The 22,187-nt window shown below is 60.8% G+C and overlaps 1 protein-coding gene across 3 annotated transcripts in view; it reads right to left on the minus strand.

Annotated features, from left to right (window-relative positions):
* Window positions 1–6: 6 nt before the first annotated feature.
* The window catches only part of dcaf8 (DDB1 and CUL4 associated factor 8), a 147,555-nt gene continuing 125,374 nt past the window's right edge, over window positions 7–22,187 (minus strand). For all 3 annotated transcript variants that reach the window (XM_072498327.1, XM_072498326.1, XM_072498325.1), the window contains exon 15: window positions 7–237. In XM_072498327.1, the coding sequence (XP_072354428.1) occupies window positions 76–237 (162 nt within the window). In that variant the 3' untranslated portion in view covers window positions 7–75. The remainder of the gene's footprint in view (window positions 238–22,187) is intronic.

Consider the following 22,187-nt stretch of genomic DNA (forward strand, 5'->3'; position numbering starts at 1 on the left):
CAGTGGAGTGCGATGCTGCAGCTGTGCGAAGCTCATCAGTTCATGTGTCTGTTCCTCAGAGTGTCTCTCTGCCCCTCAGTGTGCACGATGCTTTCCCTCTCCTCCCATCACCGTCCGGCTCAGGAAGGCATGCACTGCACCCGGTCCGGACCCTCCCCCTTCCTCATCTGATGACTCCGAGGAACTCGTGCTCTCCTCAGATTCTTCCTCTGGACCTGCCGCAGGATCCCTCGGCCGCTGGGGATTGGGGGGGGGGGGGGGGGCGGAACAAAAGTTAGAAACAGATTCCAGTGGCAACAAGTCGCTAGCCCACCCACTCACCCTGCCCTCTCCCCCCCCCCACACTCACCCTGACCCCCCCCCCCCACTCACCCTGCCCCCTCCGCCCCCCCCCACTCAACCTGGCCCCTCCGCCCCCCCCACTCACCTGCCCCCTCCCGCCCCCCAACACTCACCCTGACCCCCCCCACTCACCCTGCCCCCCTCCCCCCCCACTCACCTGCCTCCTCCGCCACCCCCATTCACCTGCCCCCTCCCCCTCACTCACCTGCCCCCTCCCCCTCACTCACCCTGACCCTCCACCCCCCACATTCACCCTGTCCCCTGTCCCCACACTCACCCTGCCCCCTCCCCCCACCCCCTCCCCCACACACTCACTCTGCCCCCTCCCCCCCACACTCACTCCTGCCCCCCCCTCCCCCCCCCCCACACTCACTCTGCCCCCCTCCCCCCCCCCACACTCACTCTGCCCCCTCCCCCCCCCACACTCACTCTGCCCCCTCCCCCCCCACGCTCACTCGGCCCCCCTCCCCCCCACACTCACTCTGCCCCCTCCCCCCCCCACACTCACTCTGCCCCCTCCCCCCCCCCACACTCACTCTGCCCCCTACCCCCTGTCATGTGAGTGTGCCTTTTAGAATTGGATGTTTAAGAAATGTACCTTTCAGAAATGAAGCTGATCATATTACTGAAGTGATGTCACAGGGGGGAGCTGAGCTCACTTCTGCTTTTGGGAGTTTTAGTTTCAGTTTGAAGAAAGCTTGGGTGTGACTGTGAGCTGCATTGCTGGTGATCTCTGCCGTGAAGGACTATCTCAATCATTTGGCGAAATCGGAATTGTAAAAAGGTCTCAGTATTGAATATAAATCTGATGTGGCTTCTGTTTGAAGGATTTGTTAAGTCTTTTGGATGTGTAAAGGAACAGTTTGCAGGATTGGGAAGTATTGTATTATTTTCGGTGTTATCTTGAAGTAAGGGGTGTTAAGAGATCCAATGTTTGTTTTGTTTTAAAAACCACGTGTCCATAATTGTAATCCCACTCCTGGGGAACAAGCTTCAAAAGCAACAATCCATTAAAAGGTGGGGGTTTGGTTGAAGTCATGGTACATTTTGGGGTTCTGAAAACACCTCTCCATAACCCCACCCTCCACACTCACTGTGCTCCCTGCCCCCCACACTCACTCTGCTCCCTGCCCCCAACACTCACTCTGTTCCCTCCCCCCCACACTCACTCTGCTCCCTGCCCCCCACACTCACTCTGCTCCCTCCCCCCCACACTCACTCTGCTCCCTCCCCCCACACTCACTCTGCTCCCTCCCCCCCACACTCACTCTGCTCCTGCCCCACACTCACTCTGCTCCCTGCCCCCCCACACTCACTCTGCTCCCTCCCCCCCCACACTCACTCTGCTCCCTCCCCCCACACACTCCACTCTGCTCCCTCCCCCCACACACTCACTCTGCTCCCTGCCCCCCACACTCACTCTGCTCCCTGCCCCCCCACACTCACTCTGCTCCCTCCCCCCAACACTCACTCTGCTCCCTCCCCCCACACTCACTCTGCTCCCTCCCCCCCACACTCACTCTGCTCCCTCCCCCCACACTCACTCTACTCCCTCCCCCCCTCACACTCACTCTACCCCCTCCCCCCCCCCACACTTACTCTGCTCCCTTCCCCCCACACTCATTCAAACCCCCTCCCCCCCACACTCACTCTGCTCCCTCCCCCCCCACACTCACTCTACCCCCCCACACACACTCTGCTCCCTTCCCCCACACTTATTCTACTCCCTCCCCCCACACTCACTCTACCCCCCACCCACACTCACTCTGCCCCACTCGCACCCCCCACACGCACTTTGCCCTCACTCACTCGCCATCCTCTCTCACACTCTCGCTGCGCCATCCTCTCCCTCACTCTCTCGCTCCGCCATCCTCCCTCTCTCGCTCCCGCCATCCTCTCTCACTCCGCCAACCTCTCTCACGCTCTTTGCTCGGCCATCCTCTCCTCTCTCGCTCCGCCTCCTCTCTCACGCTCACTCGCTCCGCCACCCTCTCTCACTCCGCCATCCTCTCTCTCACTCCACATCGCTCTGCCACCCTCTCACTCTGCCATCCTCTCTTACACTCACTCGCTCCATCATCCCCTCTCACTCCGCCATCCTTTCTCATCCTCTCTCGCTCCGCCATCCCCTCTCACACTCTCTCGCTCCGCCATCCTCTCTCACACTCTCTCGCTCCGCCATCCTCTCTCACTCACTCGCTCCGCCATCCTCTCTCACTCACTCGCTCCGCCATCCTCACTCGCTCCGCCACCCTCTCTCACACCCCCATCCCCTCACACGCTCCGCCGTCGACTCACACACTCCGCCATCCTCTCACGCTCCACTCGCTCCGCCATCCTCTCACTCACTCGCTCCGCCATCCTCTCACTCACTCGCTCCGCCATCCTCACACGCCCATCCTCACACGCTCCGCCATCCTCTCACGCTCACTCGCTTTGCCATCCACTCACGCTCACTCGCTCTACCATCCTCTCACATTCACTCGCTCTGCCATCCTCTCACGCTCACTCGCTCCGCCATCCTCTCACGCTCACTCGCTCCGCCATCCTCTCACACTCACTCGCTCCGCCATCCTCTCACGCTAACTCGCTCCGCCAACCTCTCTCACACTCTCTCGCTCCGCCATCCTCTCTCACTCACTCGCTCCGCCATCCTCTCTCACTCACTCGCTCCGCCATCCTCTCACTCGCTCCGCCACCCTCTCTCACACCCCCATCCCCTCACACGCTCCGCCGTCGACTCACACACTCCGCCATCCTCTCACGCTCACTCGCTCCGCCATCCTCTCACTCACTCGCTCCGCCATCCTCTCACACTCACTCGCTCCGCCATCCTCACACGCTCACTCGCTCCGCCATCCTCTCACGCTCACTCGCTTTGCCATCCACTCACGCTCACTCGCTCTACCATCCTCTCACATTCACTCGCTCTGCCATCCTCTCACGCTCACTCGCTCCGCCATCCTCTCACGCTCACTCGCTCCGCCATCCTCTCACACTCACTCGCTCCGCCATCCTCTCACGCTAACTCGCTCCGCCATCCTCTCACGCTCATTCGTCCGCCATCCTCTCACACACTCACTCGCTCCGCCATACTCACACTCACTCGCTCCGCCATCCTCTCACTCACTCGCTCCGCCATCCTCTCACACTCACTCGTCCGTCATCCTCTCACACACTCACTCGCTCCGCCATACTCACACTCACTCGCTCCGCCATCCTCTCACTCACTCGCTCCGCCATCCTCTCACACTCACTCGTCCGCCATCCTCTCTCACACTCACTCTCTCCGCCACCCCCTCACACTCACTCGTCCGCCATCCTCTCACACTCACTCGTCCGCCATCTTCACGCTCACTCACTCCACTATCCTCTCACTCGCTCCGCCATCCTCCCTCATGCTCACTCGCTCCGCCATCCGCTCATACTCACTCCGCATCCGCTCATACTCACTTGTCCGCCATCCTCTCACACTCACTCGCTCCGCCGCGCTCACACGCTCCGCCATCCTCCCTCACACTCACTCCACCATTCTCTCACACGCTCACTCGATCCACCATCCTCTTTCACGCTCACTCGCTCCGCCATCCTCTCACGCTCACTCGCTCAGCCATCCTCCCTCACACTCACTCGCTCCACCATCCTCTCTCACGTTCATTTGCTCCTCCATCCTCTCACGCTCACTCGCTCCGCCATCCTCTCACGCTTACCCATCCGCCATCCTCTCACACACTCACTCGGCCATCCTCTAACACTCACTCGCTCCACCATCCTCTCACACTGACACGCTCCGCCATCCTCTCACACTCACTCGCAGCGCCATCCTCTCACAAACTCACTTGTCCGCCATCCTCACACTCACTCGCTCCGCCATCCTCACACTCACTCGCTCCGCCATCCTTTCTCACGCTCTCTCGCTTCGCCATCCTCTCTCACTCCGCCACCCTCTCACCCACTTTCGCTCCGCCATCCACTCTCACACTCTCTCGCTCCGCCACCCTCTCTCGCTCCGCCATCCTCTCTCGCTCCGCCATCCTCTCACTCTCTCAACCCCCATCCTCTCACACACCACCCTCTCGCACTCTCTCGCTCCGCCATCCTCTCTCTCACTCCGCCATTCTCTCACACTTTCTCGCTCCATCCTCTCACGCTCACTCACTCCACCATCCTCTCACACTCTCTCGTTCCGCCATCCTCTCACGCTCACTCGCTCCGCCATCCTCTCTCACGCTCACTCGCTCCGCAATCCTCTCTCAGGCTCACTTGCTGCCCCATCCTCTCTCACCCTCTCTCGCTCCGCCATCCTCTCTCAGGCTCACTCGCTCCGCCATCCGCTCATACTCACTTGTCCGCCATCCTCTCACACTCACTCGCTCCGCCATCCTCTCACACTCACTCGCTCCGCCATCCTCTCACTCACTCGTCCGCAATCCTCTCACACTCACTCGTCCGCAATCCTCACACTCACTCGCTCCACCATCCTCTCTCACTCTCTCGCTCCGCCATCCTCTCTCACACTCACTCGCTCCGCCATCCTCACTCTCACTCGCTCCGCCATCCTCTCTCACGCTCACTCGCTCCGCCATCCTCTCTCACTCGCTCCGCCATCCTCTCTCACGCTCACTCGCTCCGCCATCCTCACACACTCACTCGCTCCGCCATCCTCTCACACTGAATCGTGCACCATCCTCTCTCACGCTCACTCGCTCTGCCATCCTCTCTCACTCGCTCCGCCATCCTCTCTCACATGTCCGCCATCCTCTCATGCTCACTCGCTCTGCCATCCTCTCACTCACACGTCCGCCATCCTCTCTCACACACACGTCCGCCATTCTCTCACTCACTCCGCCATCCCCTCACAGACTCACACGTCCGCCATCCTCATGCACTCACTCGCTCCGCCACCTTCTCACACACTCACACGTCCGCCATGCTCTCCCACTCACTCGCTCCGCCATCCTCTCACTCACTCGCTACGCCATCCTCTCTCACACACACACGTCCACCATCCTCTCACACTCACTCGCTCCGCCATCCTCTCTCACACACACACGTCCACCATCCTCTCTCACTCACTCGCTCCACCATCCTCTCACACTCAATCGCTCCGCCATCCTCACACTCACTCGCTCCGCCATCCTCTCTCACTCACTCGCTCCGCCATCCTCTCACTCGCTCCGCCACCCTCTCTCACACCCCCATCCCCTCACACGCTCCGCCGTCGACTCACACACTCCGCCATCCTCTCACGCTCACTCGCTCCGCCATCCTCTCACTCACTCGCTCCGCCATCCTCTCACACTCACTCGCTCCGCCATCCTCACACGCTCACTCGCTCCGCCATCCTCTCACGCTCACTCGCTTTGCCATCCACTCACGCTCACTCGCTCTACCATCCTCTCACATTCACTCGCTCTGCCATCCTCTCACGCTCACTCGCTCCGCCATCCTCTCACGCTCACTCGCTCCGCCATCCTCTCACACTCACTCGCTCCGCCATCCTCTCACGCTAACTCGCTCCGCCATCCTCTCACGCTCATTCGTCCGCCATCCTCTCACACACTCACTCGCTCCGCCATACTCACACTCACTCGCTCCGCCATCCTCTCACTCACTCGCTCCGCCATCCTCTCACACTCACTCGTCCGCCATCCTCTCACACACTCACTCGCTCCGCCATACTCACACTCACTCGCTCCGCCATCCTCTCACTCACTCGCTCCGCCATCCTCTCACACTCACTCGTCCGCCATCCTCTCTCACACTCACTCTCTCCGCCACCCCCTCACACTCACTCGTCCGCCATCCTCTCACACTCACTCGTCCGCCATCCTCACGCTCACTCACTCCACTATCCTCTCACTCGCTCCGCCATCCTCCCTCATGCTCACTCGCTCCGCCATCCGCTCATACTCACTCCGCCATCCGCTCATACTCACTTGTCCGCCATCCTCTCACACTCACTCGCTCCGCCGCGCTCACACGCTCCGCCATCCTCCCTCACACTCACTCCACCATTCTCTCACACGCTCACTCGATCCACCATCCTCTTTCACGCTCACTCGCTCCGCCATCCTCTCACGCTCACTCGCTCAGCCATCCTCCCTCACACTCACTCGCTCCACCATCCTCTCTCACGTTCATTTGCTCCTCCATCCTCTCACGCTCACTCGCTCCGCCATCCTCTCACGCTTACCCATCCGCCATCCTCTCACACACTCACTCGGCCATCCTCTAACACTCACTCGCTCCACCATCCTCTCACACTGACTCGCTCCGCCATCCTCTCACACTCACTCGCAGCGCCATCCTCTCACAAACTCACTTGTCCGCCATCCTCACACTCACTCGCTCCGCCATCCTCACACTCACTCGCTCCGCCATCCTTTCTCACGCTCTCTCGCTTCGCCATCCTCTCACTCCGCCATCCTCCCTCACTCCGCCACCCTCTCACCCACTTTCGCTCCGCCATCCACTCTCACACTCTCTCGCTCCGCCACCCTCTCTCGCTCCGCCATCCTCTCTCGCTCCGCCATCCTCTCACTCTCTCGACCCCCATCCTCTCACACACCACCCTCTCGCACTCTCTCGCTCCGCCATCCTCTCTCTCACTCCGCCATTCTCTCACACTTTCTCGCTCCATCCTCTCACGCTCACTCACTCCACCATCCTCTCACACTCTCTCGTTCCGCCATCCTCTCACGCTCACTCGCTCCGCCATCCTCTCTCACGCTCACTCGCTCCGCAATCCTCTCTCAGGCTCACTTGCTGCCCCATCCTCTCTCACCCTCTCTCGCTCCGCCATCCTCTCTCAGGCTCACTCGCTCCGCCATCCGCTCATACTCACTTGTCCGCCATCCTCTCACACTCACTCGCTCCGCCATCCTCTCACACTCACTCGCTCCGCCATCCTCTCACTCACTCGTCCGCAATCCTCTCACACTCACTCGTCCGCAATCCTCACACTCACTCGCTCCACCATCCTCTCTCACTCTCTCGCTCCGCCATCCTCTCTCACACTCACTCGCTCCGCCATCCTCACTCTCACTCGCTCCGCCATCCTCTCTCACGCTCACTCGCTCCGCCATCCTCTCTCACTCGCTCCGCCATCCTCTCTCACGCTCACTCGCTCCGCCATCCTCACACACTCACACGCTCCGCCATCCTCTCACACACTGAATCGTGCACCATCCTCTCTCACGCTCACTCGCTCTGCCATCCTCTCTCACTCGCTCCGCCATCCTCTCTCACATGTCCGCCATCCTCTCATGCTCACTCGCTCTGCCATCCTCTCACTCACACGTCCGCCATCCTCTCTCACACACACGTCCGCCATTCTCTCACTCACTCCGCCATCCCCTCACAGACTCACACGTCCGCCATCCTCATGCACTCACTCGCTCCGCCACCTTCTCACACACTCACACGTCCGCCATGCTCTCCCACTCACTCGCTCCGCCATCCTCTCACTCACTCGCTACGCCATCCTCTCTCACACACACACGTCCACCATCCTCTCACACTCACTCGCTCCGCCATCCTCTCTCACACACACACGTCCACCATCCTCTCTCACTCACTCGCTCCACCATCCTCTCACACTCAATCGCTCCGCCATCCTCACACTCACTCGCTCCGCCATCCTCTCACACTCACTCGTCCGCAATCCTCTCTCACACTCACTCGCTCCACCATCCTCTCACACTCACTCGCTCCACCATCCTCTCACGCTCACTTGCTCAGCCATCCTCTCACGCTCACTCGCTCCGCCATCCTCTCTCACGCTCACTCGCTCCGCCATCCTCTCACGCTCACTCGCTCCGCCATCCACACACACTGACTCATCCGCCATCCTCTCTCACGCTCACTCGCTCCGCCATCCTCTCACACACGTAATCGTGCACCATCCTCTCTCACGCTCACTCGCTCTGCCATCCTCTCTCTCACTCGCTCTGCCATCCTCTCTCACACTCACATGTCCGCCATCCTCTCACGCTCACTCGCTCTGCCATCCTCTCTCTCACTCCGCTATTTTCTCTCACACTCACACGTCCGCCATTCTCTCACTCACTCCGCCATCCCCTCACAGACTCACACGTCCGCCACCCTCACGCACTCACTCGCTCCGCCATCCTCTCTCGCACACACACGTCCACCATCCTCTCACACTCAATCGCTCCGCCATCCTCTCACTCACTCGCTCCGCCATCCTCTCTCGCACACACACGTCCGCCATGCTCTCTCACACACACGTCCGCCATTCTCTCACTCACTCCGCCATCCCCTCACAGACTCACAAGTCCACCATCCTCTCACACTCAATCGCTCCGCCATCCTCTCTCACGCTCACTCGCTCAACGATCCGCTCACGCTCACTCGCTCTGTCACGCTCACTCGCTCCGCCATCCTCTCTCACACTCACTCGTCCGCAATCCTCTCACACTCACTCGCTCCGCCATCCTCTCACACTCTCCCGCTCCGCCATCCTCTCACACACACTCCCTCCGCCATCCTCTCACACACACTCCCTCCGCCATCCTCTCACACACTTAATCGTGCACCATCCTCTCTCATGCTCACTCGCTTTGCCATCCACTCACGCTCACTCGCTTCACCATCCTCACGCTCACTCGCTCCGCCATCCTCTCACGCTCACTCGCTCCGCCATCCTCTCTCACGCTCACTCGTCCACCATCCTCTCACACTTACTCGTTCCGCCATCGTCTCTCACGCTCACTCGCTCCGCCATCCTCTCTCACGCTCACTCGCTCAACGATCCGCTCACGCTCACTCGCTCCATCACGCTCACTCGCTCCGCCACCCTCTCTCGCTCCTCCATCCTCGCTCGCTCCTCCATCCTCTCTCGCTCCTCCATCCTCTCTCGCTCCTCCATCCTCTCTCACACTCACACGCTCCGCCATCCTCACAAGCTCACTCGCTCCACCATCCTCCCTCACACTCACTCGCTCCACCATCCTCTCACGTTCACTCGCTCTGCCATCCTCTCACGCTCACTCGCTCCGCCATCCTCTCGCGCTCACTTGTCCGCAATCCTCTCACTCTCACTCGGTCCGCCATCCTTTCTCACGCTCTCTCGCTTCGCCATCCTCTCACTCCGCCATCCTCCCTCACTCTCTCGCTCCGCCACCCTCTCACCCTCTTTCGCTCCGCCATCCCCTCTCACACTCTCTCGCTCCGCCACCCTCTCTCGCTCCGCCATCCTCTCACTCTCTCGCCCCCCCCATCCTCTCACACACCACCCTCTCGCACTCTCTCGCTCCGCCATCCTCACTCTCACTCCGCCATTCTCTCACACTTTCTCGCTCCATCCTCTCACGCTCACTCGCTCCACCATCCTCTCACACTCTCTCGTTCCGCCATCCTCTCACGCTCACTCGCTCTGCCATCCTATCTCACGCTCACTCTCTCCGCAATCCTCTCTCAGGCTCACTTGCCGACCCATCATCTCTCACCCTCTCTCGCTCCGCCATCCTCTCTCAGGCTCACTCGCTCCGCCATTCTCTCACACTCACTTGCTCCACCATCCTCTCTCACGCTCACTCGCTCCGCCATCCTCTCACACTCTCTAGCTCCGCCATCCTCTCTCATGCTCACTCACTCCGTCATCCTCTCTCAAGCTCACTCGCTCCGCCATCCTCCCTCACGCTCACTCGCTCCGCCATCCTCTCACGCTCACTCGCTCCGCCATCCTCCCTCACACTCACTCCACCATTCTCTCACACGCCTACTCGCTCCACCATCCTCTCTCACGCTCACTCGCTCCGCCATCCTCTATCACGCTCACTCGCTCCGCCATCCTCTATCACACTCTCTCGCTCCGCCATCCTCTCACGCTCACTCGCTCCGCCATCCTCCCTCACACTCACTCCACCATTCTCTCACACGCCTACTCGCTCCACCATCCTCTCTCACGCTCACTCGCTCCGCCATCCTCTCACGCTCACTCGCTCCGCGATCCTCCCTCACACTCACTCCACCATTTTCTCACACGCTCACTCGCTCCACCATCCTCTCTCACGCTCACTCGGTCCGCCATCCTGTCACGCTCACTCGGTCCGCCATCCTGTCACGCTCACTCTCTTCGCCATCCTCACGCTCACTCGCTCCGCCACCCTCTCTCACGCTCACTCGCTCTGCCATCCTCCCTCACGCTCACTCGCTCCGCCATCCTCACTCTCACTCGCTCGCTCCGCCATCCTCTCTCACGCTCACTCGCTCCGCCATCCTCTCACGCTCACTCGCTCCGCCATCCTCCCTCACACTCACTCCACCATTGGCTCACACGCTCACTCGCTCCACCATCCTCTCTCACGCTCACTCGGTCCGCCATCCTGTCACGCTCACTCTCTTCGCCATCCTCACTCTCACTCGCTCCGCCATCCTCTCACGCTCACTCGCTCCGCCACCCTCTCTCACGCTCACTCGCTCTGCCATTCTCCCTCACGCTCACTCGTTCCGCCCTCCTCCCTCACGCTCACTCGTCCGCCATCATCTATCACGCTCACTCGTCCGCCATCCTCTATCACGCTCACTCGCTCCGCCATCCTCTATCACACTCTCTCGCACCGCCATCCCCCCTCACTCACTCGCTCCATCCTCTCACGCTCACTCGCTCCGCCATCCTCTTTCGCTCACTCGCTCCGCCATCCTCTCACACTCACTCCACCATTCTCACACGCTCAGTTGCTCCACCATCCTCTCACGCTCACTCGCTCCGCCATCCTCTCACGCTCACTCGCTCCACCACCCTCTCACGTTCACTTGCTCCGCCATCCTCTCACGCTCACTCACTCCGCCATCCTCTCACACTCACTCGATCCGCCATCCTCTCACACTCACTCGCTCCGCCATCTTCTCACGCTCACTCGCTCCGCCATCCTCACGCTCACTCGCTCCGCCATCCTCTCTCACACTCACTCGCTCCGCCATCCTCTCACGCTCACTCGCTCCCCCATCCTCTCTCACACTCACTCGCTCCCCCATCCTCTCACGCTCACTCGCTCCCCCATCCTCTCACGCTCACTCGCTCCCCCATCCTCTCACTCACTCGCTCCGCCATCCTCTCACACACTGAATCATCCGCCATCCTCTCACACTCACTCGGTCCGCCATCCTCACTCGCTCCGCCATCCTCACACACTCACTCAGCCATCCTCTCACAGACTCACACGTACGCCATCCTCTCACACTCACTCGCTCCGCCATCCTCTCACGCTCACTCGCTCCGCCATCCTCTCACGCTCACTCGCTCCGCCATCCTCTCTCACACTCACTCGCTCCCCCATCCTCTCACGCTCACTCGCTCCCCCATCCTCTCACGCTCACTCGCTCCCCCATCCTCACTCGCTCCGCTATCTTCTCTCACACTGACACGTCTGCCATCCTCTCACAGACTCACACGTACGCCATTCTCTCACTCACTCAGCCATCCCCTCACAGACGCACACGTCCGCCATCCTCACGCACTCACTCGCTCCCCCATCTTCTCACACACTCACTCGGCCATCCTCCCTCACTCACTCGCTCCGCCATCTTCTCACGTTCACTTGCTCCGCCATCCTCTCACGCTCACTCGCTCCGCCATCCTCACACTCTCGCTTCGCCATCCTCTCTCACTCCGCCATCCTCCCTCACTCACTCGCACCATCATCCTCTCTCACGTTCACTTGCTCCGCCATCCTCACACGCTCACTCGCTCTGCCATCCTCTCACGCTCACTCGCTCCGCCATCCTCTCACGGTCACTCGCTCCGCCATCCTCTCACGGTCACTCGCTCCGCCATCCTCTCACGCTCACTCGCTCCGCCAGCCTCTCACACACTCACTCGCTCCGCCATCCTCTCACACACTCATTCGTCCGCCATCCTCTCACACACTCACTCGGCCATCCTCTCACACTCACTCGCTCCACCATCCTCTCACACTGACTCGCTCCACCATCCTCTCTCACACTCACTCGGTCATCCTCACACTCACTTGCTCCACCACCCTCTCTCACGCTCACTCGCTCCGCCATCCTCTCACTCTCTAGCTCCGCGATCCTCTCTCACGCTCACTCGCTCCGCCATCCTCTCACACTCGCTCGCTCCGCCATCCTCTCACGCTCACTTGCTCCGCATCCTCTCACTCGCTCCGCCATCCTCTCGCACTCTCTAGCTCCGCCATCCCCTCTCACTCCGCCATCCTCTCGCACTCTCTAGCTCCGCCATCCTCTCTCACTCCGCCATCCTCTCACACTCACTCGCTCCGCCATCCTCTCTCCCTCGGCCATCATCTCTCACACTCTCTCGCTCCGCCATCCTATCTCACTCGTCCGCCATCCCCTCACACTCACTCGTCCGCCATCCTCGCACACTCACTCGTTGGCCATCCTCTCTCTCAATCACTCGCACTGCCACCCACTCTCACTCCCCCATCCTCTCTCTCACTCGCTCCGCCATCCTCTCACTCACTCGCTCTGCCACCGTCACTCTGCCATCCTCTCTCACACTCACTCGCTCCGCCATTCCCTCTCACCCTCTTTCGCACCGCCATCCCCTCAGACTCTCTTGCTCCGCCACCCTCTCTCGCTCCGCCATCCTCTCACGCTCACTCGCTCCGCCATCCTCTCACCCTCACTGGCTCCGCCATCCTCTCTCACGCTCACTCACTCCGCCATCCTCTAACACTGTCTCGCTACGCCATCCTCTCTCACGCTCATTCGCTCCGTCATCCTATCTCACTCACTCGCTCCGCCATCCTCTCACGCTCACTCGCTGCACCATCCTCACACACTCACTCGCTCCGCCATCCTCTCACACACTCATTCGTCCGCCATCCTCTCACACACTCACTCGGCCATCCTCTCACACTCACTCGCTCCACCATCCTCTCACACTGACTCGCTCCGCCATCCTCACACACACACACGTCCGCCATCCTCTCTCACACTCACTCGGTCATCCTCACACTTACTTGCTCCACCACCCTCTCTCACGCTCACTCGCTCCGCCATCCTCTCACTCTCTAGCTCCGCGATCCTCTCTCACGCTCACTCGCTCCGCCATCCTCTCACACTCGCTCGCTCCGCCATCCTCTCACGCTCACTTGCTCCGCATCCTCTCACTCGCTCCACCATCCTCTCGCACTCTCTAGCTCCGCCATCCTCTCTCACTCCGCCATCCTCTCGCACTCTCTAGCTCCGCCATCCTCTCTCACTCCGCCATCCTCTCACACTCACTCGCTCCGCCATCCTCTCTCCCTCGGCCATCATCTCTCACACTCTCTCGCTCCGCCATCCTATCTCACTCGTCCGCCATCCCCTCACACTCACTCGTCCGCCATCCTCTCACACTCACTCGTTGGCCATCCTCTCTCTCAATCACTCGCTCTGCCACCCTCTCTCACTCCCCCATCCTCTCTCTCACTCACTCGCTCCGCCATCCCCTCTCTCACTCCCCCATCCACTCGCACTCTCTCGCTCCGCAATCGTCTCTCACTCCCCCATCCTCACACCCTCTCTCGCTCCCCCATCCGATCTCTCAATCCGCAATCCTCTCACACTCTCTCGCTCCGCCATCCTCTCATGCTCACTCGCTCCACCATCCTCTCTCACGCTCACTCGCTCCCCCATCCTCTCTCACGCTCACTCGCTCCGCCACCCTCTCATGCTCACTTGCTCCACAACCCTCTCACACGCTCATTCGCTCCGCCATCCTCTCACACACTCACTCGTCCGCCATCCTCTCACACACTCACTCGGCCATCCTCTCACACTCACTCGCTCCACCATCCTCTCTCACGTTCACTTGCTCCGCCATCCTCTCACGCTCACTCGCTCTGCCATCCTCTCACGCTCACTCGCTCCGCCATCCTCTCACGCTCACTCGCTCCGCCATCCTCTCACGCTCACTCGCTCCGCCAGCCTCTCACACACTCACTCGCTCCGCCATCCTCTCACACACTCATTCGTCCGCTATCCTCTCACACACACTCACTCGGCCATCCTCTCACACTCACTCGCTCCACCATCCTCTCACACTGACTCGCTCCGCCATCCTCACACACACACGTCCGCCATCCTCTCTCACACTCACTCGGTCATCCTCACACTCACTTGCTCCACCACCCTCTCTCACGCTCACTCGCTCCGCCATCCTCTCACTCTCTAGCTCCACGATCCTCTCTCACGCTCACTCGCTCCGCCATCCTCTCACATTCGCTCGCTCCGCCATCCTCTCACGCTCACTTGCTCCGCATCCTCTCACTCGCTCCGCCATCCTCTCGCACTCTCTAGCTCCGCCATCCTCTCTCACTCCGCCATCCTCTCGCACTCTCTAGCTCCGCCATCCTCTCTCACTCCGCCATCCTCTCACACTCACTCGCTCCGCCATCCTCTCCCCCTCGGCCATCATCTCTCACACTCTCTCGCTCCGCCATCCTATCTCACTCGTCCGCCATCCCCTCACACTCACTCGTCCGCCATCCTCTCACACTCACTCGTTGGCCATCCTCTCTCTCAATCACTCGCTCTGCCATCCTCTCACTCACTCGCTCTGCCACCCTCACTCTGCCATCCTCTCTCACACTCACTCGCTCCGCCATTCCCTCACCCTCTTTCGCACCACCATCCCCTCAGACTCTCTTGCTCCGCCACCCTCTCTCGCTCCGCCATCCTCTCACGCTCACTCGCTCCGCCATCCTCTCACGCTCACTTGCTCCACCATCCTCTCTCACGCTCACTCGCTCCGCCATCCTCTCACACTCTCTCGCTCCCCCATCCTCTCTCTCACTCCGCAATCCCCTCTCACTCTCTCGCTCCGCCATCCTCTCACCCTCACTCGCGCCGCCATCCTCTCTCACGCTCACTCACTCCGCCATCCTCTAACACTGTCTCGCTACGCCATCCTCTCTCACGCTCATTCGCTCCGTCATCCTCTCTCACTCGCTCCGCAATCCTCTCACACTCACTCGCTCCGCCATCCTCTCACGCTCACTCGCTCCACCATCCTCTCACGTTCACTCGCTCCGCCTTTCTCTCCCGCTCACTCACTCCAACATCCTCTAACGCTCATTCGTTCCGCCATCCTCTCACGCTCACTCGCTCCACCATCCTCTCACACATTCACTCACTCCGCCATCCTCTCACACACTCGTCCGCCATCCTCTCACACTCACTCGCTCCGCCATCCTCTCACTCACTCGTCCGCCATCCTCTCACTCATTCGTCCGCCATCCTCTCACACTCAGCCGTCCGCCATCCTTTCTCTCAATCACTCGCTCCGCCACCCTCTCACCCCCCCATCCTCTTTCACACTCACTCGCTCCGCCATCCTCTCTCTCTTGCTCCCCTATCTCACTCACTTGCTCCGCCATCCTCTCTCTCACTCGCTCTGCCACCCTCTCACTCTGCCATACTCTCTCACACTCACTCGCTCCGCCATCCCCTCTCTCACTCCCCCATCCACTCGCACTCTCTCGCTCCGCAATCGTCTCTCACTCCCCCATCCTCACACCCTCTCGCGCTCCCCCATCCGATCTCTCAATCCGCAATCCTCTCATGCTCACTCGCTCCACCATCCTCTCTCGCTCTCTCGCTCCGCCATCCTCTCACACTCACTCGCTCCGCCATCCTCTCTCACGCTAACTCGCTCCCCCATCCTCTCTCACGCTCACTCGCTCCGCCACCCTCTCATGCTCACTTGCTCCACAACCCTCTCTCACGCTCACTCGCTCCGCCATCCTCTCACACACTCACTCGTCCGCCATCCTCTCACACACTCACTCGGCCATCCTCTCACACTCACTCGCTCCACCATCCTCTCACACTGACTCGCTCCGCCATCCTCACACACACACGTCCGCCATCCTCTCTCACACTCACTCGGTCATCCTCACACTCACTTGCTCCACCACCCTTTCTCACGCTCACTCGCTCCGCCATCCTCTCACTCTCTAGCTCCGCGATCCTCTCTCACGCTCACTCGCTCCGCCATCCTCTCACACTCGCACGCTCCGCCATCCTCTCACGCTCACTTGCTCCACCATCCTCTCTCACGCTCACTCGCTCCGCCATCCTCTCACACTCTCTCGCTCCGCCATCCTCTCTCACTCCGCCATCCTCTCACACTCACTCGCTCCGCCATCCTCTCTCCCTCGGCCATCCTCTCTCACACTCTCTCGCTCCGCCATCCTCTCTCACTCCGCCATCCTCTCACACTCACTCGCTCCGCCATCCTCTCTCCCTCGGCCATCCTCTCTCACACTCTCTCGCTCCGCCATCCTATCTCACTCTCTCGCTCGGCCATCCTCTCACTCACTCGTCCGCCATCCCCTCACACTCACTCGTCCGCCATCCTCTCACACTCACTCGTCCGCCATCCTCTCTCTCAATCACTCGCTCTGCCACCCTCTCTCACTCCCCCATCCTCGCTCACACTCACTCGCTCCGCCATCCTCTCTCTCGCTCACTCGCTCCGCCATCCTCACGCTCACTTGCTCCACCATCCTCTCTCACACTCTCTCGCTCCGCCATCCTATCTCACTCTCTCGCTCCACCATCCTCTCACTCACTCATCCGCCATCCCCTCAGACTCACTCGTCCGCCATCCTCTCACACTCACTCGTCCGCCATCCTCTCTCTCAATCACTCGCTCCGCCACCCTCTCACTCCCCCATCCTCGCTCACACTCACTCGCTCCGCCATCCTCTCTCTCGCTACCCCATCCTCTCACTCCCCCATCCTCTCTCACTCACTCGCTCCGCCATCCTCTCACACTGCCATCCTCTCTCACACTCACTCGCTCCGCCATTCCCTCTCACCCTCTTTCGCACCGCCATCCCCTCAGACTCTCTTGCTCCGCCACCCTCTCTCGCTCCGCCATCCTCTCTCTCTCTCTCGCTCCCCCATCCTCTCTCACACTCACTCACCACCCTCTCGCACACTCTCAATCCGCAATCTTCTCTCACTCCCCCATCCTCGCACACCCTCTCTCGCTCCCCATCCTCTCTCTCACTCCGCAATCCTCTCACACTCTCTCGCTCCGCCATCCTCTCACGCTCACTCGCTCCGCCATCCTCTCTCCCTCGGCCATCCTCTCTCACACTCTCTCGCTCCGCCATCCTATCTCACTCTCTCGCACGGCCATCCTCTCACTCACTCGTCCGCCATCCCCTCACACTCACTCGTCCGCCATCCTCTCACACTCACTCGTCCGCCATCCTCTCTCTCAATCACTCGCTCTGCCACCCTCTCTCACTCCCCCATCCTCGCTCACACTCACTCGCTCCGCCATCCTCTCTCTCGCTCACTCGCTCCGCCATCCTCACGCTCACTTGCTCCACCATCCTCTCTCACACTCTCTCGCTCCGCCATCCTATCTCACTCTCTCACTCACTCATCCGCCATCCCCTCAGACTCACTCGTCCGCCATCCTCTCACACTCACTCGTCCGCCATCCTCTCTCTCATTCACTCGCTCCGCCACCCTCTCACTCGCTACCCCATCCTCTCACTCCCCCATCCTCTCTCTCACTCACTCGCTCCGCCATCCTCTCACACTCACTCACTCTGCCACCCTCTCACTCTGCCATCCTCTCTCACACTCACTCGCTCCGCCATTCCCTCTCACCCTCTTTCGCACCGCCATCCCCTCAGACTCTCTTGCTCCGCCACCCTCTCTCGCTCCGCCATCCTCTCTCGCTCCGCCATCCTCTCTCTCTCTCTCGCTCCCCCATCCTCTCTCACACTCACTCACCACCCTCTCAATCCGCAATCTTCTCTCACTCCCCCATCCTCGCACACCCTCTCTCGCTCCCCATCCTCTCTCTCGCTCCGCAATCCTCTCACGCTCACTCGCTCCGCCATCCTCTCTCACGCTCACTCGCTCCGCCATCCTCTCACGCTCACTTGCTCCACCATCCTCTCTCACGCTCACTCGCTCCGCCATCCTCTCACACTCTCTCGCTCCCCCATCCTCTCTCTCACTCTGCAATCCCCTCTCACTCTCTCGCTCCGCCATCCTCTCACGCTCACTCGCTCTGCCATCCTCTCTCACGCTCACTCGCTCCGCCATCCTCTCTCACGCTCACTCACTCCGCCATCCTCTCACACTGTCTCGCTACGCCATCCTCTCTCACGCTCATTCGCTCCGTCATCCTCTCTCACTCGCTCCGCCACCCTCACACTCTCTTGCTCCGCCATCCTCTCACACTCACTCGCTCCGCCATCCTCTCTCTCGCTCCCCCATCCTCTCACTCACTCACTCGCTCCGCCATCCTCTCATTCACTCGCTCTGCCACCCTCTCACTCTGCCATCCTCTCTCACACTCACTCGCTCCGCCATTCCCTCTCACCCTCTTTCGCACCGCCATCCCCTCAGACTCTCTTGCTCCGCCACCCTCTCTCGCTCCGCCATCCTCTCTCTCTCTCTCGCTCCCCCATCCTCTCTCACACTCACTCACCACCCTCTCGCACACTCTCAATCCGCAATCTTCTCTCACTCCCCCATCCTCGCACATCCTCTCTCGCTCCCCCATCCTCTCTCTCACTCCGCAATCCTCTCACACTCTCTCGCTCCGCCATCCTCTCACGCTCACTCGCTCCGCCATCCTCTCACGCTCACTTGCTCCACCATCCTCTCTCACGCTCACTCGCTCCGCCATCCTCTCACACTCTCTCGCTCCCCCATTCTCTCTCTCACTCCGCAATCCCCTCTCACTCCGCCATCCTCTCACGCTCACTCGCTCCGCCAGCCTCTCTCACGCTCACTTGCTCCACCATCCTCTCTCACGCTCACTCGCTCCGCCATCCTCTCACACTCTCTCGCTCCCCCATCCTCTCTCTCACTCCGCAATCCCCTCTCACTCTCTCGCTCCGCCATCCTCTCACGCTCACTCGCTCCGCCATCCTCTCTAACGCTCACTCACTCCGCCATCCTCTCTCACGCTCACTCACTCCGCCATCCTCTCACACTGTCTCGCTACGCCATCCTCTCTCACGCTCATTCGCTCAGTCATCCTCTCTCACTCGCTCCGCCATCCTCTCTCCCTCGGCCATCCTCTCTCACACTCTCTCGCTCCGCCATCCTATCTCACTCTCTCGCACGGCCATCCTCTCACTCACTCGTCCGCCATCCCCTCACACTCACTCGTCCGCCATCCTCTCACACTCACTCGTCCGCCATCCTCTCTCTCAATCACTCGCTCTGCCACCCTCTCTCTCGCTCACTCGCTCCGCCATCCTCACGCTCACTTGCTCCACCATCCTCTCTCACACTCTCTCGCTCCGCCATCCTATCTCACTCTCTCACTCACTCATCCGCCATCCCCTCAGACTCACTCGTCCGCCATCCTCTCACACTCACTCGTCCGCCATCCTCTCTCTCATTCACTCGCTCCGCCACCCTCTCACTCCCCCATCCTCGCTCACACTCACTCGCTCCGCCATCCTCTCTCTCGCTACCCCATCCTCTCACTCCCCCATCCTCTCTCACTCACTCGCTCCGCCATCCTCTCACACTCACTCACTCTGCCACCCTCTCACTCTGCCATCCTCTCTCACACTCACTCGCTCCGCCATTCCCTCTCACCCTCTTTCGCACCGCCATCCCCTCAGACTCTCTTGCTCCGCCACCCTCTCTCGCTCCGCCATCCTCTCTCGCTCCGCCATCCTCTCTCTCTCTCGCTCCCCCATCCTCTCACACTCACTCACCACCCTCTCGCACACTCTCAATCCGCAATCTTCTCTCACTCCCCCATCCTCGCACACCCTCTCTCGCTCCCCATCCTCTCTCTCGCTCCGCAATCCTCTCACACTCTCTCGCTCCGCCATCCTCTCACGCTCACTCGCTCCGCCATCCTCTCTCACGCTCACTCGCTCCGCCATCCTCTCACGCTCACTTGCTCCACCATCCTCTCTCACGCTCACTCGCTCCGCCATCCTCTCACACTCTCTCGCTCCCCCATCCTCTCTCTCACTCTGCAATCCCCTCTCACTCTCTCGCTCCGCCATCCTCTCACGCTCACTCGCTCTGCCATCCTCTCTCACGCTCACTCGCTCCGCCATCCTCTCTCACGCTCACTCACTCCGCCATCCTCTCACACTGTCTCGCTACGCCATCCTCTCTCACGCTCATTCGCTCCGTCATCCTCTCTCACTCGCTCCGCCACCCTCACACTCTCTTGCTCCGCCATCCTCTCACACTCACTCGCTCCGCCATCCTCTCTCTCGCTCCCCCATCCTCTCACTCACTCACTCGCTCCGCCATCCTCTCATTCACTCGCTCTGCCACCCTCTCACTCTGCCATCCTCTCTCACACTCACTCGCTCCGCCATTCCCTCTCACCCTCTTTCGCACCGCCATCCCCTCAGACTCTCTTGCTCCGCCACCCTCTCTCGCTCCGCCATCCTCTCTCTCTCTCTCGCTCCCCCATCCTCTCTCACACTCACTCACCACCCTCTCGCACACTCTCAATCCGCAATCTTCTCTCACTCCCCCATCCTCGCACATCCTCTCTCGCTCCCCCATCCTCTCTCTCACTCCGCAATCCTCTCACACTCTCTCGCTCCGCCATCCTCTCACGCTCACTCGCTCCGCCATCCTCTCACGCTCACTTGCTCCACCATCCTCTCTCACGCTCACTCGCTCCGCCATCCTCTCACACTCTCTCGCTCCCCCATTCTCTCTCTCACTCCGCAATCCCCTCTCACTCTCTCGCTCCGCCATCCTCTCACGCTCACTCGCTCCGCCAGACTCTCTCACGCTCACTTGCTCCACCATCCTCTCTCACGCTCACTCGCTCCGCCATCCTCTCACACTCTCTCGCTCCCCCATCCTCTCTCTCACTCCGCAATCTCCTCTCACTCTCTCGCTCCGCCATCCTCTCACGCTCACTCGCTCCGCCATCCTCTCTAACGCTCACTCGCTCCGCCATCCTCTCTCACGCTCACTCACTCCGCCATCCTCTCACACTGTCTCGCTACGCCATCCTCTCTCACGCTCATTCGCTCAGTCACCCTCTCTCACTCGCTCCGCCATCCTCACACTCTCTTGCTCCGCCATCCTCTCACACTCACTCGCTCCGCCATCCTCTCTCTCGCTCCCCCATCCTCTCACTCACTCACTCGCTCCGCCATCCTCTCATTCACTCGCTCTGCCACCCTCTCACTCTGCCATCCTCTCTCACACTCACTCGCTCCGCCATTCCCTCTCACCCTCTTTCGCACCGCCATCCCCTCAGACTCTCTTGCTCCGCCACCCTCTCTCACTCCGCCATCCTCTCTCTCTCTCTCGCTCCCCCATCCTCTCTCACACTCACTCACCACCCTCTCGCACACTCTCAATCCGCAATCTTCTCTCACTCCCCCATCCACGCACACCCTCTCTCGCTCCCCATCCTCTCTCTCGCTCCGCAATCCTCTCACTCTCTCGCTCCGCCATCCTCTCACGCTCACTCGCTCCGCCATCCTCTCTCACTCGCTCCGCCATCCTCACACTCTCTTGCTCCGCCATCCTCTCACACTCACTCGCTCCGCCATCCTCTCTCTCGCTCCCCCATCCTCTCACTCACTCACTTGCTCCGCCATCCTCTCTCTCACTCGCTCTGCCACCCTCTCACTCTGCCATACTCTCTCACACTCACTCGCTCCGCCATCCCCTCTCTCACTCCCCCATCCACTCGCACTCTCTCGGTCCGCAATCGTCTCTCACTCCCCCATCCTCACACCCTCTCGCGCTCCCCCATCCGATCTCTCAATCCGCAATCCTCTCACACTCTCTCGCTCCGCCATCCTCTCATGCTCACTCGCTCCACCATCCTCTCGCTCTCTCGCTCCGCCATCCTCTCA

The sequence above is a fragment of the Scyliorhinus torazame genome, chromosome 4 (assembly GCF_047496885.1).
Source record: "Scyliorhinus torazame isolate Kashiwa2021f chromosome 4, sScyTor2.1, whole genome shotgun sequence".
Lineage (NCBI taxonomy): Eukaryota > Metazoa > Chordata > Chondrichthyes > Carcharhiniformes > Scyliorhinidae > Scyliorhinus > Scyliorhinus torazame.